At 32.6% G+C, this 17,747-nt stretch overlaps 3 protein-coding genes across 3 annotated transcripts; 2 read left to right on the top strand and 1 right to left on the bottom strand.

The window, feature by feature from the left end:
* The first annotated feature begins 7,935 nt into the window (after positions 1–7,935).
* Positions 7,936–8,848, top strand: LOC140964789 (uncharacterized). Its single transcript, XM_073424724.1, has one exon. It carries the CDS (start codon positions 8,086–8,088, stop codon positions 8,683–8,685), a length of 600 nt encoding a protein of 199 aa, XP_073280825.1. The 5' UTR covers positions 7,936–8,085; the 3' UTR covers positions 8,686–8,848.
* A 1,143-nt stretch (positions 8,849–9,991) lies between these two features.
* LOC140965145 (EH domain-containing protein 1-like) lies at positions 9,992–14,348 on the bottom strand. The gene is made up of 16 exons (XM_073425212.1): positions 14,176–14,348; positions 13,983–14,062; positions 13,571–13,639; positions 13,409–13,466; positions 13,060–13,115; positions 12,935–12,977; positions 12,786–12,847; positions 12,361–12,480; positions 12,160–12,262; positions 12,005–12,054; positions 11,799–11,927; positions 11,461–11,712; positions 11,286–11,365; positions 10,806–10,932; positions 10,542–10,685; positions 9,992–10,445 (listed from the first exon to the last, which is right to left on the bottom strand). The coding sequence occupies exons 1-16, from the start codon at positions 14,258–14,260 to the stop codon at positions 10,260–10,262; spliced, it is 1,644 nt and encodes a 547-aa protein (XP_073281313.1). The 5' UTR covers positions 14,261–14,348; the 3' UTR covers positions 9,992–10,259.
* A 2,062-nt stretch (positions 14,349–16,410) lies between these two features.
* Positions 16,411–17,327, top strand: LOC140964010 (non-specific lipid-transfer protein A-like). The gene is made up of 3 exons (XM_073423489.1): positions 16,411–16,793; positions 16,913–16,996; positions 17,230–17,327. Exons 1-2 carry the CDS (start codon positions 16,444–16,446, stop codon positions 16,965–16,967), a joined length of 405 nt encoding a protein of 134 aa, XP_073279590.1. The 5' UTR covers positions 16,411–16,443; the 3' UTR covers positions 16,968–16,996; positions 17,230–17,327.
* The last annotated feature ends 420 nt before the right edge of the window (positions 17,328–17,747 follow it).

Below are 17,747 nucleotides of genomic sequence, written 5' to 3'. Positions count from 1 at the left end.
TCATTTGTGAAGAAAATCACAATTGAGTTGAGAGAAAAATATTATAAAGTGTGTAGTGTGATAATTTTGAGAGTTTGAGATTTTTACTTTTTTACCGTAAATTTTTACTTTTTCACAACACGTTATCAGCACGAAGCTCTAAAAGTCCTCCATATTTTTCCAAGCTCCGAACAGAAGAAAAAGGTAACAAAAGTAATAATATTTATTTTACTGTTATTTATTTATTGTTTATATATGTAATATATAATATAATGTTATTGTTAGAAATAATAAAAATAATTTTTTCAAAAACTTGTTATAAATCCTGGGAGGATGTTAAGACGACATCCCACACTCCCGGTAAGGGATACGACAAGTATAAAAGCCTATAAGGTTTTTTAAACAAAATAACTTATGACACCTAATTATAATAATGTGATATGATATACATAATTATTTAAATATGACTAATATTATATACACCATATTATTACCATAAAATTATACAAATACATACATTTATTTTCTTATACACCAACGGTAATAAACGGTAACAAAACGGCTAGTTTTTGCTCTATAAATACAATCTCACAAATACATTCAATCACTCCAACTTTCTCTTCTTCTCTAAAAATTATTCTTCATCAAATTTTCGAAGAAAAAAAGAAGATGGCTTTCACGAGGTTATTTTTAATTATTTTGGTTATCATACTCACCAGTCTTGTATTTATCGGAGAATATCCTCCTCGTGTGTTTTCTTTATTTTTACGAATACTTGTACTTGTTGTTTATCCATTACTTTGTATTGCAATATTCATTAACTAATAAAATGCATCGTAATTTTTAGTACCACCATGGCAAACTTGGCAAAGCTCGAATTCATCGCTCTTGATATTACTGGGAAAAACTATATGCCATGGACTCTTGATGTAGAAATGCATCTTGAGTCATTGGGTCTAAGCGAGACCATTAAAGAAAATGGTATATCTTCATCACAAGAAAAAGCAAAAGCTATAATATTTTTACGACGACACCTTGATGAAGGTTTAAAATGTGAATATCTCATCGAAAAAGATCCCATGGCTCTGTGGAAAGGATTAAAAGAGAGATTTGAACATATAAGGGAAGTTATACTTCCGACCGCCCGTGATGAATGGAATATGTTAAGATTCCAAGACTTTAAAAAAGTCAGTGATTACAATTCAGCGATGTATAGAATAATCTCGCAGTTAAAATTTTGTGGACATGAGGTTACAGAATCGGAAATGCTTGAAAAAACATTTTCCACGTTTCACGCATCAAATATAACACTACAGCAACAATATAGAGTGCGTGGATTTGCGAGATATTCTGAACTCATCGCCTGTCTTCTTGTGGCGGAAAAGAACAACGAGCTATTAATGAGAAATCATCAGTCCCGACCCACTGGATCAACAGCATTTCCAGAAGTAAATGCTGTAAGTAAAAATGAATTTAAACCTGGAAACCAAAATCAAATTCAAAGACAAGGTTTTGGTCGAGGTCGAGGTCGAGGTCGAGGTCGTGGACGTGGACGTGGACGAGGAAGTGGTCGTGGTCGTGGACGCGGCCGTGGTTTTGAAAATAATCGAGATAGTTATTTCTATAACTCATCTCAAAATAACGTCCCAAACCATCCACAGAAAAGGCATCAAGAAAACATGAGTGTTAATGAAAATCACTCGAAAAGATTTGAAAGTTCTTGTTTCAGATGCGGCACTCCAGGACATTGGTCTCGTATTTGTCGAGCCCCTGAGCATCTTTGCAAACTTTATAAAGAATCGATAAAGGGGAAAGAAAAGGAGACCAACTTCACTGAGCGAAGTGACCGTTTGAGTGATTCAACTCATTTTGATGCTGCTGATTTTATGAATGATTTCTCTGGAAATGATCAATATGTTGGTGGGATAGAAATGAACAATATTGATGCTGCAGATTTTCTCAATGATTTCTCTGAAAATGAACAATATAGTGGTAGAATATAAATGTACAATAATTTATTTTTCATGTATTTATATGATAATGTTTTATTGTACAATTATGATATGTGTTATATTTAAATATGTATTGTCATTAATTTTTTTTCATTGCATATTTTTTGAAGTTCAAATATGGAAAATGCTATGAGCAAAGCTGAAGTTTGCATACCCGATAGTGGTACAACGCACACTATCCTCCGAGATAAAAGATATTTCTTGGAACTAAAACCAACAAAAACAACGGTGAATACAATATCAGGTCCTGTAGACTTGATTAAAGGATGTGGTAAAGCACAATTTTTGTTACCTAATGGTACAAAATTTTTGATCAATGATGCTTTATATTCACCACAATCGAAAAGAAATTTGTTGAGTTTTAATGATATATATTCCCATGGGTATGATACTCAAACAATGAATGAAGGGAATGAGAAATATATGTGTCTTACCACATATAAATCAGGAAAGAAATATGTGATTGAAAAACTACCAATGCTCCCTACTGGATTGCATTATACACATATACGTCCCATTGAATCAAACATGGTAATTGATAATTCTTCAATATTAACCAATTGGCATGATCGATTAGGACATCCTGGTTCAACAATGATGCGAAGAATTATAGAAAATACACATGGTCATCCATTGAAAGACCAGAAGATCTTTCAGAATAATAAGTTTCAATGTAAAGCATGTTCTCTTGGAAAACTTATTATAAGACCATCACCAGCCAAAATCCAAACTGAATCACCAATGTTTCTTGAACGTATTCAGGGTGATATTTGTGGACCAATCCATCCACCATGTGGACCATTCAGATACTTTATGGTATTGATTGATGCCTCCAGCAGATGGTCACATGTATGTTTATTGTCAACTCGAAATGTTGCATTTGCAAGATTACTTGCTCAAATAATAAAATTGAGGAATCAATTTCCCGATTATACAATCAAGAAAATTAGACTTGATAATGCTGGTGAATTTACTTCCCAGACTTTCAATGATTATTGTATGTCTATGGGAATCATTGTTGAGCATCCTGTTGCTCATGTACATACTCAAAATGGATTGGCTGAATCATTGATTAAACGTCTGCAAATGATTGCTAGACCAATGATTATGAAAACAAAGCTCCCTATTTCTATATGGGGACATGCAATTTTACATGCTGCTTCATTAATTCGCATCAGACCAAGTGCATATCATAAATACTCCCCATTGCAGCTTGCATTTGGTAAAGAACCAGACATTTCTCATCTGAGAATTTTTGGATGTATGGTGTATGTGCCTATTGCACCACCTCAACGAAAGAAAATGGGACCTCAAAGAAAGATTGGAATTTATATTGGTTATGATAGTCCATCGATCATTCGATATCTTGAACCACAGACAGGCGACGTGTTCACAGCACGTTTTGCTGATTGTCATTTTAATGAGGAAATCTTCCCAATGTTAGGGGGAGAACAGAAACATACCGAAAAAGAAATTACATGGTATGTATCATCATTGTTACATCTGGATCCAAGAACAAAACAATGTGAAAAAGATGTACAGCAAATTGTGCACTTGCAAAGAATAGCAAATCAAATACCAGATGCATTTGCAGACACAAAAGGGGTAACTAAATCATATATACATGCTGCAAATGCCCCTGCTCGAATTGAAATTCCGAAGAAACAAATTGAAGATAGTCATGATGTCATTAAACGCCTGAAGCGTGGAAGGCCAGTTGGTTCCAAGGATAAAAATCCTCGAAAAAGAAAATTCATAGAGAAACACAATGATCACAAAATAGAGAATGATGTTCCTGAAGAAACACATAATGATCACAAAATAGAGAATGATGTTCCTGAAGAAACACATGATGATGAAAATGTTTTGTCAGAACCACAAACTGACGAGAATCATGAAATCTCTATCAATTATATTAATACTGGAAAAATATGGAACCGAAAAGATATAGAAGAAATTGATGATATATTTTCTTATAATGTGGCAATCGACATCATAAATGATAATGAAGATCATGAACCAAAATCTTTTGGTGAATGTAAAAATCGGCAGGATTGGATAAAATGGAAAGATGCCATCCAGGTTGAATTGGATTCGCTAAATAAACGTAATGTTTTTGGACCTATAGTCCTTACACCTGAAGGTGTAAAACCTGTTGGATACAAATGGGTTTTTATTCGAAAGCGAAATGAGAAAAATGAAATAGTAAGATATAAAGCTCGACTTGTTGCACAAGGTTTTTCTCAAAGGCCTGGAATTGATTATGAAGAAACGTATTCTCCTGTGATGGATGCAATTACGTTTCGGTATTTGATTAGCTTGGCAGTATCTGAAAATTTAGAAATGCGTCTTATGGATGTTGTTACAGCCTACTTATATGGATCACTTGATAGTAATATATATATGAAAATCCCTGAAGGATTTAAGATGCCTGAAGCACAAAGTTCAAAACCCAGAGAATGTTATTCTGTGAAATTACTAAGATCATTATATGGGTTGAAGCAATCCGGCAGAATGTGGTATAATAGGCTAAGTGATCACTTGATGAAAAAGGGATATGTAAATAATTCAATATGCCCTTGTGTTTTCATTAAGAAAACAACATCCGGATGCGTAATTATTGCTGTATATGTTGATGATTTAAACATCATTGGAACAAATAAGGAAATTCAAGAAGTTGTGTCATACTTGAAAGAAGAATTTGAAATGAAGGATCTTGGAAAAACCAAGTATTGTCTGGGTTTACAAATTGAACAAAAAGAATGTGGAATATTTGTTCACCAGACAAATTATACAGAAAAGATCCTTAAACGTTTTAATATGGACAAATCAAATCCTTTAAGTACTCCAATGGTTGTTAGATCATTAAACATAGAAAAGGATCCATTCCGTCCATGTGAAGATGATGAAGATATTCTTGGTCCAGAAGTACCATATCTAAGTGCTATCGGTGCCCTTATGTATCTTACAAATTGTACAAGGCCTGATATATCTTTTGCCGTAAATTTATTGGCAAGATTTAGCACATATCCAACAAAGAGACATTGGAACGGAATTAAACATATATTCCGTTATCTACGAGGAACGACAGACTTGGGACTTTTGTATTCAAAAGATGCTAATCCAAGTATAATTGGTTATGCCGATGCTGGATACTTATCTGATCCACACAAAGCACGTTCTCAAACTGGATATGTATTTACTCGTGGAGGCACTGCAATTTCTTGGCGTTCACAGAAACAAACACTTGTAACAACTTCATCAAATCATGCCGAGATTATTGCACTACATGAAGCAAGCCGTGAATGTGTGTGGTTAAAATCAATGACTCAACATATCCAAATCTCATGCGGATTATCATTCGACGAGAAGCCTGTGATACTATATGAAGATAATGCTGCATGTGTTGCTCAAATGAAAGAAGGATACATAAAAAGCGACAGAACTAAACATATTCCTCCTAAGTTCTTCGCATTCACCAAGGAGCTTGAGAAGAATAAATGTATTGATGTTCGTCACATTCAATCAAGTGAAAACTCATCAGATCTCTTCACAAAGGCACTTCCTACGACAATATTCAGAAAGCACATATATAATATTGGGATGCGCAATCTACGAAATTTGTGAAGAATTGTTCGTGTCAACATGAGGGGGAGTTTACGTGACTGCACTCTTTTTCCCTTACTATGGTTTTTATCCCAATGGGTTTTTCCTAGTAAGGTTTTTAACGAGGCAGTATAAAAACACGTAATGTATACAATCATTATGATCATCATCACAAGGGGGAGTGTTGAAAAATTATTTAAAAATGTGTTAAATATTTGTGTTGAAAATGTGAATGTTGAATGTTGAAAATTAGGTAAAATTAGGTGTTGAATATTGAAAATTAGTGTGTGATGATGTAGGTAATGATGTATTTTATTTTTGGATTATTTGTAAAAATTTTCTATAAATAGATCTCTCATTTGTGAAGAAAATCACAATTGAGTTGAGAGAAAAATATTATAAAGTGTGTAGTGTGATAATTTTGAGAGTTTGAGATTTTTACTTTTTTACCGTAAATTTTTACTTTTTCACAACAAAAAATATCTTAATTTAAAAAAATTTAAAAATCTAAAAAATTTATAATAAATTAGAAAAAAAAATATTTATATAAATGACTTGATTGAATATATTTGGATTTTACATGGGATGCATAATGGAGTCATCAACTTTTTAACCATGTGTATTATTAATTATGTGTATTTTTTTTAATTGTGATTTAAATTTTAATTATGTGTAATTGTATTTTCTTTAAATTATTTTTAATATTTAATTTTTTTTAATTATTTTGTTTTTTAAACACAAAGTTACTTAACGATATAAAACATTTATATTTCAACTTCATCTCACCACTGCAAGTACATGAGATAAAATTATCAGCACTGATATCAACATGAGATGATCAGCTTCATCTCTCCAACATCATTTTACTCTTGAACATGTATGCTTTGAGTCGCTAAGAAATTATAAAATTTCACAACACCGGCTTCGAGTTGCTTTATCTATTTCATTATTTACTTTACGAAATCAAAATATTCTAGCGGAACTCAAAATCGAGCTTGTTTAATTTCGCAAAGTTGATGTATTTAGATTTCAAATAATCCGATATAGTTAAAATGCATTTGAGAATGACCCAAATGTTTTTTTTCCTTATAAAAAATGTGTTAAGAATTGGCCTTTTTTAAAACATATATATCGGGTTCAATAATTGTCCCTCGTGAGTAAGACAATTGAAATGTGTAGCTTGACCTACTGTACAATTTAAAATATTTGAGTTATATAATTACGACAAGTTATAATTTTCGGTAAAACGAGGAGCAATCTATCCTACAATTAATATCACGTGTTCGATTATCGTTGAATGCAATAAGTGCAATTACTGAGATATATATTGTTGGGTGCAATAATTCTTTTGCTTGGTCGAGCGTCGAATCTATGTGATCGAATATTTCTTTTATCCACGAGTCGTAGACAAGGTATCAAACCTATGAATCTATTTTATTTGTGAGTTTGTGTCCCACTGATGTATTAGAAATGATACCCTGGGACGAATGTAAAGCTAAACAAATCGCTTATGTTATAAGGACTGTTGTATGATTTAAAAAATTTGAGTTATACCATTATTATCAATTATAACTTTTGGTAAAATGAAAAACATTCCGTCCTATAATATAACGGAGAAATACTTCAAACAAATTATACAGTAAAAAATGTTATAGTGAAAAAAATAATATATGTTGATATTGTGTAATTAATACAGATGTTGGACGAACATAACCAAAACGACCCACATTTTTAAATATTTCCATTTAAAGCCCTGTTTGCAAGAAAACATGTGATATAACGAACAAATATACTGTACTGTGTTGGTCCTAAGAAAACTGATGTTTGGGCTTTAAATGCATTTTCTAATATTCAAGACGGTCCAATTCCGAAGCCAAGATAGAAATTTGCACAACTTCCAAAATATTTTCCGGGAGGCCCCACCATATTATATTTTTTTAGAATATTAGTTTTTGGATATTTTTTTAGAATATTAGTTTTTGGATAAAAATAATATTTTTCATGAATTGAATTAAATAGGAGATCCGTCTCACAAAATTATCTGGAATGGTACAAGTTTTTGTGAAATTGTACATCAAAAATGATTTTATACCTATTTGTACATGTAGATTTAAAATCATCTTAAAATTCAAAGTTATCATTTTAAATATAAAATATTTGTATAATTCACCATAAAATTTAATTTTTTTGTGTGAAATTATGTTATTTTTATTCTATTGTAAATATTATCTTCAATCTGAAAACCTTTAATTTTTAAAAATCATGTACATTATTAAAACTTCAATTGCAAATTTTATTAACAGCATACAAAGTTAAACATGTTCATTTGTTATGTATGGCCCATGCGAAACATTGGAAAATTGCCCATCACTAAAGACACGTCACCGTTGTCGTCACCATTTTCGATGCTCAAGAATCCTTCCCATTAAGCTATTTTACGATTGGTAAACCTAAGAACAAACAATCCCATTGCTCTGCTTCTCTCTCTATGAAGAAACTCTACAGGAGAGGCACCGTGCATCCAACGCCGGCGGCGGTTTCGGACCAGGTGCTTTCGTTTTTGCCGGCGGCGATATTGACTTTGACGGCCGCTTTATCTCTTGAGGAGAGGGAAGTTCTGGCGTATCTTATCTCTTACTCCTCCGCTAACTTTTCCGACACCCACCACAAGAAAATTCCCTCCGCATCTGGAAATTCCAAGGGCGCGGCGGGAGACCACCCTCCGTACTTCAACTGCTACTGCTTTTGGTGTTACATGAGCTACTGGGTGAAGTGGGATTCTTCTCCCAATCGTCAGCTGATACACGAGATAATAGATGCTTTTGAAGACAGCGAGAGGAAGAAGGAGAAGAACAAGAAGGAGAGAAGGAAGGTTAAAAGCATCAAAAGAGACATTATACTTGAATTACAGGAGTCCAACAAGTCTGAGCTGAGTTTGACCAATCAAGATATTAACTTTCTCTATTCGAACTCAGAAGCTGAGAATGATACTACCGGCGGAGGCGGATGCGACGATGAGGAGGAAGTGGCGGAGAAAGGGTCGTTCAGGAGGTTTATGAGTTTTCTTGGAGACAGGATTTGGGGATAAACATACGAATTGAAGGTTGATTTAGTTTTACATTTTGCTTATACCATTGACGCCATTTTCAGTTTGCTGCAAGAAAAGTCTGCTAGTAAGCAATCATGATGTAAATTACCCTGTTAAATCCCTTTTGCTAATTAATATATATTCAAGATTTCTTTGTTTCTTATTTCAGTGTCCTTTGCAACGATTTTGAGTTAAAATTAACGATTATTCCTCGTGTGAGTTTAATTTTCCATTTACATTTGAGAGTGTGCAAATCTTACCTTCTCCATTTTAAACTTGGAAGTATTGATAACTCAATTAAAAAAGTGGCTCGTATTCATTTCTTGCTTTCATCTGCCCAAACAAAGCCGTCATTTTTTGTGCTTCTTGTTTTCTCCTCCTCTATAATTTCCATATTTTCCCTTCTGTCTGCTTCGCCGACCGGATTTATGCCGTGGAGGCTTACTTTTTCAAAACAAAATTGAATTGCTATAGATGAAAATCTGGTCACTTTATTTAGTTTATAATATTGTTCAGGTACAATAGTTGGTAGGAAAAGGCGTGCCGGATTACACAAAATTGAATTCCTGGTTTTGACTATTTGATTGGACTTTGAGTATAAATACTTTTGGATTGAGTCAAAATTTGAGTGCTCACTTCGGATTATGACAACCTGCGAACTTTACGGGTTCTTTCCAGGAATTTTGATTTCAATTGTTGTCTTGTTTCTGATTGCCACTACAAATTTAATGAATTTGATCAGTTCTTTAAATTGTGTTTGGGATATGATAGAAGAACCATGATGATATAAATTTGAAATCTACTTAAAAAAAATAACAAATTAAAATTTATTGTCAAATAGATTTATTCAAACAAATTAATTAATTTATTATTATGAAAGCTAAGCATGCAAATTAATTTGGAGAGAGTTAGGCAACTTCCAATATTAGACGCATAACAGTAGTTAATTAGAGTTATTAACATAACTGACTTCGCAAAAGCATTTTTTTATGTAGACAAGCTAGTCTTGGTTACGATTTTTAGGAAGGATTAGTTCAATTTCCTTAATTTTGATTTGATTGCAAAACTAGACTTGTTAGGTATAAACTATAGTTGGTAAACAAATGAATACGCCAAATATATCATTGCAAATTCATTTGCTTACGTCCCGAGACCAGGCTTGTAACTCATTTAGTCTCACCCTATGTCAACTTGGAATTAGACTAGAGTTCGAGACTCCCTCACCTGTTTGTAATTTTAAAAAAAAAAAAAAATCATTGTCCCTTTGTCATGAATTTGACGATAATAATTATGGCATTCATGTTAATGTTCATGTGGTATTATTATATACAAAGATATGATTTATTCGGGAATAATTATAATCAATTGTATTGTGCTTCAGATATGAGTGCAAAACTTGGAGACGGATAATGCTTCGAAATGTCTAGAACACATACCAACTCGAATATACATGAAACCTGTTGGAACAATAATGAAATTTCGAAAGAGTTTAACTCAAATATAACCACCCTATTTAAATAAAGCGTTACCTCCACGGTTATTGAACTTCAAAACTTCTTGAAACAATTCCCATTTCAATCATTCAGGTTCCTTAAATTTTTCAATAATTCCGGGATGCCATAGCCAAGCATTTCGTCAACGGTCTGAATCATTTTAGGCTTCAGTTTCTCAAATTCATCCATGTTATAACGAGCCAAGACCTCCTTAAACTGATCCACATCAGGAAAGTCTCCCTCAGGAAGATGAAATTCTCGCTGGACCTGTGTAATGGATATTCCAATCGTAGTAAACCTTGAGTTTGTGTTTTATTACCTTATTTAAAAAGGTAAAACTAAGATATGTATTCAGTGGTTTACCTTTGCAAATACGTTATCTAGATTAGCAATAAGTTTCTTCTGAGTTTTTGATTTGCCCATTAAAGCAGGCATTTCTTTCTTGAGATGGCTGATTATATAGGCATGGATCTTGACGGCTCTAGCACGTTTGACAAATTCATTGATCTGGAAATGGACTTGAATTAGAGATTCCCATTTCGAGCATATGGCTCTTAGTGCTAATAATAATTCACAGGCAGCAAATATAACATTTCCTATTTGTATAAAGTTGGATTTAGTCATTACCCGGCGATCACAAGCCTTTTTGGGGATGTCTATCAAGTCTTGCAGGAGGTCATCTTGCTCTTTTTCAAATAGTTCCTTCCCCACTGGTCCCACGGCTGCTTCATTCACAGGCTTTTGGTCGAATGACCTGCAGATCACAGGAATATGATTGACATCAGTCCACGATTAATCAAGTCCAAAATGTTTCAGATATAGATGAGTTATAGATAACAGGGGAAATGGCAAAACTAATAATTAAGAATATGAATGCACAAAAAGATCTATGCTCCGAAAATTAGAAAAGTTCACTGAGAAATTTTTATGAAGTCTTTTAAAAAAGGGGCAATGAAGTTTCAAGTCATTAGTGCCCCGTAAACTCATTAATCAACTTGAAAATTAGAGTAGTTCACCAGGCATTAAGCACTCATTACTCAACTTGATTTTAATGCCACTACTTGCAATGAAACTATAAGCTCCAAGGGTAAGAGATGAGAATCCTACCCTATATAGACACGCGTCACCTCTGGAGTGTTCAAAACTTTCCCAAGTGACCACATTAGTGCCCCATAAACTCTCATCAACTGCAACATGCGGCAAGAAATTTGTCAGAATCCTTATTATACAAGAACTGTACCATATGGAAATCCACATAAATTTACTAGTCTGTCATCCTCACCTGTTGAGTGTCAACTTGATCTGCTTTATTCAGGACGACACGTATCTTGTCATCATGTCCACGCAACGATGAAATCACCCGCTTGAATTCATCGCTTATGTCGAGTTTATGAGGGTCAAACAAAAGGAGAATTAGATCGCATTTTGCGGCAAACCATGATATTACACCTGTGAAATCATAGCTCCTTTGGGTCCGTTGTTTCTCGCCAGATAGAACCCCAGGAGTGTCAACAAGTGTGATGTGTTCAAGTAACTGTAGGTAAAAATTGCATTAAATTGTTAAAAACTTAACATTACAATCTGTGATACTCTAAATGTCTCTAAATAATCAAAACTTACGGGATGTGGCATTTGAGCACACTCGAATTTAGACAAAAAAGATCCACCAAAATTTGTCAATCCAGTAAACGGCATGTCTGCATGAACAGCAACACTATTGCCAGGAATGTTCCGTTCATCTGGCCCAGACTGAGAACATGAAAATGTATAACCAATGAAAAACCTAACACTCGAAAACAACACAAATCTCATCTCACTTCTAGTACCATGACAACAATGAATTTATCGGTGGTTGGCTCAGGTCCAATATGAGCACCTGAAAAGGAAAAACGAAGTGTGAGTCACAAGCTAGAAAATAATCCTGCACATGATTGAACTATGAAGTTATTTAAATATTTTAAATGGTTAGAAGATTACTAACCTGGATAGTTACATTGGAGCAAGTGTTTTATGAATGTGGTTTTTCCAGTTGAGTACTGACCCAAAAGCATAACCATTGGTTTGGCATCAAAATCACTACTTGTCTATCAGTAAAAAAAATATTCGCAAGTAATTATATGCCCATGCAAAATAAAAATTTATGTTCTTCTATACACAAAAATGCCGTCTTAATTCCACCCACCAAGGCAGGAGATACAAAATCATTAAAGAGATAGGTTGCTTCTAGTGGCTTCAACTTTTCGTTGTATAACATCTTCAAACCATCAACAACCGAAGTAATGGCTGCAAATGAGGTGATGCTCTGGCGAAAATATTGAAAATGACGAGTCAGACACTCGGACAATAAATATATATAAAAAACTACATCTAAGTACCAGGCTGAATTATCTTAAGAAAATGATATCAGTAAACAACAATTAAACGCTAGTCATCAACATAATGATGATTTACGCGTTTTTCAAAGTAATGTTTGCACATTGACAAGCAGGAATCACTTAACATTATGTTCAAGTGCAATTAGCATTGTCCTATATTAAGCAGAAATGCACCTAATTGTTTTGGGCGAAGTTCGCAACGAACAGTAAGTGAAACTGAAGATAGTAGTACCTTGTTTTTAGACTTCTTGCTAAACAAACTCTTAGCAGAAGTTGTCTGCGGCTTAGTACTTCCTGCATTGTTTTTAATGTCCGTCTCATCAAAAGCATCATAAGAATCAAGATAATAATTTAGATCAAAAAATTAAATATTTTACTGACCATTAATTTCAGAATGGTCATTTGATATTGGAACTTTATTCTTCTGGGTGAGAAATGCAAGGGTGAAACCTCAGTAGATCGTAATATGGTGCAAGCCGAATGAAACAAGAACGAAAAGTACTTACTTCAACAAAGGTATCCAAACCTTCCATAGATGGAGGACTCAATATTTCCAGATGGTCTTCAAGAACAAAAGATTCAATTTGAGTTATACGAACAATAACATATAAAGTACTACAGAGATAATGGGATAAAGCACCTTGTTGACAATATAAAAACTATTTCTTAGGTCTCATTGTAAAATGTAAAATATAATTTATTTTCCTAAAAGGGGTAGTGTTGCATCAAACAAAACTGTAATTGAGAGAAAAAATACTTCAAAATCAGACTACAGAGCAAAAATCTCGTTCACTAAAATGCTAGCCTGGGTAGTTTGTGTAAAACATGAGAAAAGGTAGCAATTTCTCCACTTGCCTGCGTCCTTCAGGAGATTTGAGGTCAGTTCATGTCCTTCTTGTGCCAGAGATAGCAGCTAAAATATGAAGCAAAGACAAAAAGAGAGCAAACATCAATATATACAATCTCATATGCATCAAGACTTTTAATTATTTAACCTTTCTAATTACGGATAAAAACCTGCATTGATGTGATGAATTCCTTCAATCCTAGAAATCCTTGTCTTTTTGAATCAGCAATTGCCCAAACCTTTTAAGCAGGTAATAGTAAAATTATAGGGAAAAACTACGTATGAATTACCCATAAACTACTCAGACTGAATCAACCCAAGAGAAATTCTTCACGCATAAAAAACTAGAACATGATAAAAAATTTGTCCAAAGTGAAAACTAAACATGCTTCAAAATCATCCAAACTTAAAACTCGAGCCATATAAATAGATTTAATTTCTTAAAGACCAACAGAGAAAGCATATACTAAAAATTATATATGTCCTTGCATTAATCTAATGGATGTCTGGATTGAACTCTTTTAAACCAATAAAATTTTTGCTAAAAAATGGAAAACTACGTGTACATTCGGATGTTAATACCTGCTTGAGTTCAGCCTTCGATAAATTGGACATAGCGAAAAATTCAATGGCATCCTTCCCGGTCAAACGGCCATCGCCATCTAAAAGCGTACAAGAAACAATCAATCGATGAGATACTAAAAAACAGTAGAGATCCACTGAGAAAACACTTCAATTGATTGTAAAAATATGTCAAAAAATGGGAGAAATGAACCAGAATCGGCGATATTGAACCAAGTTTGATACATTTTCCGGTTCTCCATAGAATACGAGTTCATTGTAAGTGGTGAGATTTCCATTTCTCTGTGAATTTAAATGTGCGGATAAGTGAGATAAGGATGAGTGAGTTTTTGAAAGAAAGAATTTGAAAAGATCGGAAAGAGGGAATTGAAATTGGTACATTTAAACAAATCCTCTACGAGGCTACGAGCCGTTAATCTTCTCCGGTTCTCTCTCTTATAAATGTCCGCATTTCCTTCGTAAGTCGCTCTTTATTTTTACTTTTTTAATGTAAAAATAAACCCTGTATTTGTATCCGTTAAATCTCAAAATAACGTAACAGCTTGCAAATTATATTAGACAATTTAAGACGATCCGTTTGGTTCGTAGTATGAGACAAATAATATAGAGATAAAGTAATATTTTTTAATACTAAAATATATAAAAATGATGGTTAATATAATGTTTGATTTGATTGATTAATTTGATTAAATTTAAATAATGTAATATTAATGTTTTGTTCTTTTGAAAATATTTATAATATTATTTATTAAAGATAATATTGTAATTTCGATTCAATGATTTGATTGATGTAAGATAAATGATTGAGAGATTGATAAATAATATGGAACATCAAACATGAGATTAGATTGAATAAAGATATGGATAAATACTATCGCGAATCAAACCATATTTTATAAAACATATTCATCTGAAAAAGTGTTAAAAAAATCATATTTATCATCATTGATCGCATGTTCAACTACAACCACATCGATTCGCTAACTAATATTTTCTTTGTGCTAGAGATTGATTTGTCGAATCGGAAATTTATCACTAATTCCTGTATGGAGTAAAACTCATCAACAGTTAAAAAATAAAGTCATCAAATTATTGATAACGGTAAAATCAAATTTTTTTTTTTTTGCAACTTACAAAATCAAAATTTTGAAAATGAATTCTATTTGAAAATTTGAGAGAGAAATTGATAATTAACAAAAGCTGAGTTGGACTCTCGACTGGACAGCTCATTAACACTTTGTGTTAAGTTTTGGTTTCATTTCCAGAAAATATTTTTAGAAAATAAAATTAGAATAGATTATTCTCGCAATCATTAATTCTAATTCATTCACTCTCTTAAAATATATTTTTAATGGTAATCTTATTTATATAAGTTTGAATAAATAAGATTATAACAAAAAATCTACGATTGATTAATGTTGAAAATGAATAAGTAAATTATAAACTAATTCTTAATTATAATCTTATTTATATAAGTATCAATTAAACGAGGATAATGTATTTCATGATTCGATAATGCATTTATATATTTAAAATGTATGTGGCTAAATTTATGTGAAACAACTTAAAAATTCTCGTGTCTTATAAATTATTTAAATAGCTTATAAGTTGTAAGGAGTTGTTTTAAAAATAATACTTTGGATGTTTGAATAATAAAATTACAAAAACTTGTGTGAGACGGTCTCACGGGTCGTATTTGTGAGACATATCTCTTATTTGGGTCATTCATGAAAAAATATTACTTTTTATGCTAATAGTATTATTTTTTATTGTGAATATGGGTAGGATTGACCTGTCTCACAGATTAAGATCCGTGAGACGGTATCACATGAGACCCACTTTAATAAAAATTATAATATAGTTTAAATTTGTCGATATGTTTTGTAAGACAATATATTTTTATTGTTATAATTATAAAAAAGAATATGATATTATGAAATTGGATATAAATTATCTTTTACATTATCATAGTAAAAAATGATGCAAATCTGGATATTTAACTAAAAACAAATCGGGTTTAAAAAAAAAAATTAGCATGAGGTATATTTTTAAAAATGAATATTTGTTATTTTAAATTTCAATTAAACTGTCAGTTTTAATATGAGTTGTAAAATGTTTTTTTTTAAATATTATTTTAAAACCTCTCTAAATTATTATTTTATCCATAAAAATTCTCGAGGTTAAAAAATTATCCCTTATAAAATTTACTGATTTATTGATTAAAAATAGTTTATGGAGCTTATACTGTATTATAAAATTGATATTATCCAAAAAATAAATAAAATAAAATAAAACATTATTAATTAATCTTATTTTTCTTTTTAATATTTTTTGAAATTTAGTTGAAAGATACCCCTTAGTTGCCCACTTTATATAGCTGGCATCTACATGACAATTATTTCTATTATTATAAATACTACACATTTCACCAAAACCATTAACCAAAGAGTCCTGCGCTAAAATGGCTTACAATTCCGGTGTATTTACTGGTATACTACTGGTTTTGTCCATGGTGGTAGCGACCATGCCAGGTCTAGCACAGGCCGTATCTTGTGCAGAAGCTCTAGAATTTCTGATACCATGTCAGCCATTTCTGACGGGAATCGGTGACATCAGTGTTCCCTGTTGCCAAGGCGCTCAGGCATTGTCGCAAGCTTCTTCTACCCAAGCAGATCGCCGATCTGTTTGCCAGTGCCTTAAGCAAGCTGCTTCGTCGACTGTAAACCTTAACATGGACAGAGCGAAGCAGCTTCCTCAGCTGTGCAGTGTCAACGTTCCCGTTCCCGTTCAACTCGACGTAAATTGCGACGTGTAAGTATATTAATCCCTTTTTTGGATATCAAAATATTTAATCACTTCTCTTTTTCATCAATTCGTTACTTAATTTCATGGCTAGCTTCAAATAAATAAATAAAATTCGTTACTCTCAGGATCCCTGTCAGCGTTGGAATGAACCGGTACAAGAACACGGGGAAAAGGCCTTGAAGAAGCCTCCCGAGGGGCTGCATCTATAGGTAATTCGGCCAACCAACTCTACCAAAAGAACAAAGATTTTAGCATAAAATATATTTGGAAAAAACCCATCAAATAGATTTTAATTTTACAAAAAAAAAAAATACTTACAAATTTGTGAAGTAATAATTTATATCATAACAAAGACTATGGATTATGATAGCATTAACATATCCCAACTAATGTTATATATGCATCTTAATTTAAATTGATATCATTTATTGAATTGGTGCAGGGGCACTGCATTGATGGAGGGAATCATTAAGCGTTGGTCTTGTGCTGCATGTATTTCGAATCTTCAATATTATTATTAAATAAAATTTGATGTTTACATTTATTTTACATTAGAAAAGTTACGCATGCATGGTTATCCTGCATACATTATTTTTGGTTAATTGGACACCCACAATTTTAAATTTTTGGTGAACTGATATGAATGATTTGTCATTTATAGATCTCTATCAAATTTTTTATTTCTATATTATAAAGAGGCGAATAATTTTTTTTTCACACGTCAAATATCAAGGAAAAATTATATTTTCGGTCATGTAACTCACACTTTTTTTTTCCATTTTTGGTCATGTTATCTTTAATTCATAGTCTTGGTCTACTAAATTGCAATTTTTTTTCCAGTTTCAGTCTTTTTCACCGAAATGCTGACGTGACGTCGGAAAAGTTAATAACGTTCGTCGCCATGCTAGCATTTTCCGGTGATACATAATAATTTTTTATGGCGTCTCGTCTGCACTCCAA

This window comes from Primulina huaijiensis, chromosome 18, assembly GCF_012295235.1.
Source record: "Primulina huaijiensis isolate GDHJ02 chromosome 18, ASM1229523v2, whole genome shotgun sequence".
Taxonomy (NCBI): domain Eukaryota; kingdom Viridiplantae; phylum Streptophyta; class Magnoliopsida; order Lamiales; family Gesneriaceae; genus Primulina; species Primulina huaijiensis.
This window is presented reverse-complemented; position numbering and strand designations above follow the sequence as displayed.

Excerpts from the sequence above, each read along its gene's own strand:
- LOC140964789 (XM_073424724.1), top strand. The coding sequence starts at position 8,086 with ATGAAGAAACTCTACAGGAGAGGCACCGTGCATCCAACGCCGGCGGCG.
- LOC140964010 (XM_073423489.1), top strand. The coding sequence starts at position 16,444 with ATGGCTTACAATTCCGGTGTATTTACTGGTATACTACTGGTTTTGTCC. Across the intron at positions 16,794-16,912 it reads CTCGACGTAAATTGCGACGT|GATCCCTGTCAGCGTTGGAA; the intron begins GTAAGTATATTA and ends CGTTACTCTCAG.
- LOC140965145 (XM_073425212.1), bottom strand. The coding sequence starts at position 14,260 with ATGGAAATCTCACCACTTACAATGAACTCGTATTCTATGGAGAACCGG. Across the intron at positions 12,978-13,059 it reads GTTTGGATACCTTTGTTGAA|AAGAATAAAGTTCCAATATC; the intron begins GTAAGTACTTTT and ends TTTCTCACCCAG. Across the intron at positions 12,055-12,159 it reads GCTCCAATGTAACTATCCAG|GTGCTCATATTGGACCTGAG; the intron begins GTTAGTAATCTT and ends TTTCCTTTTCAG.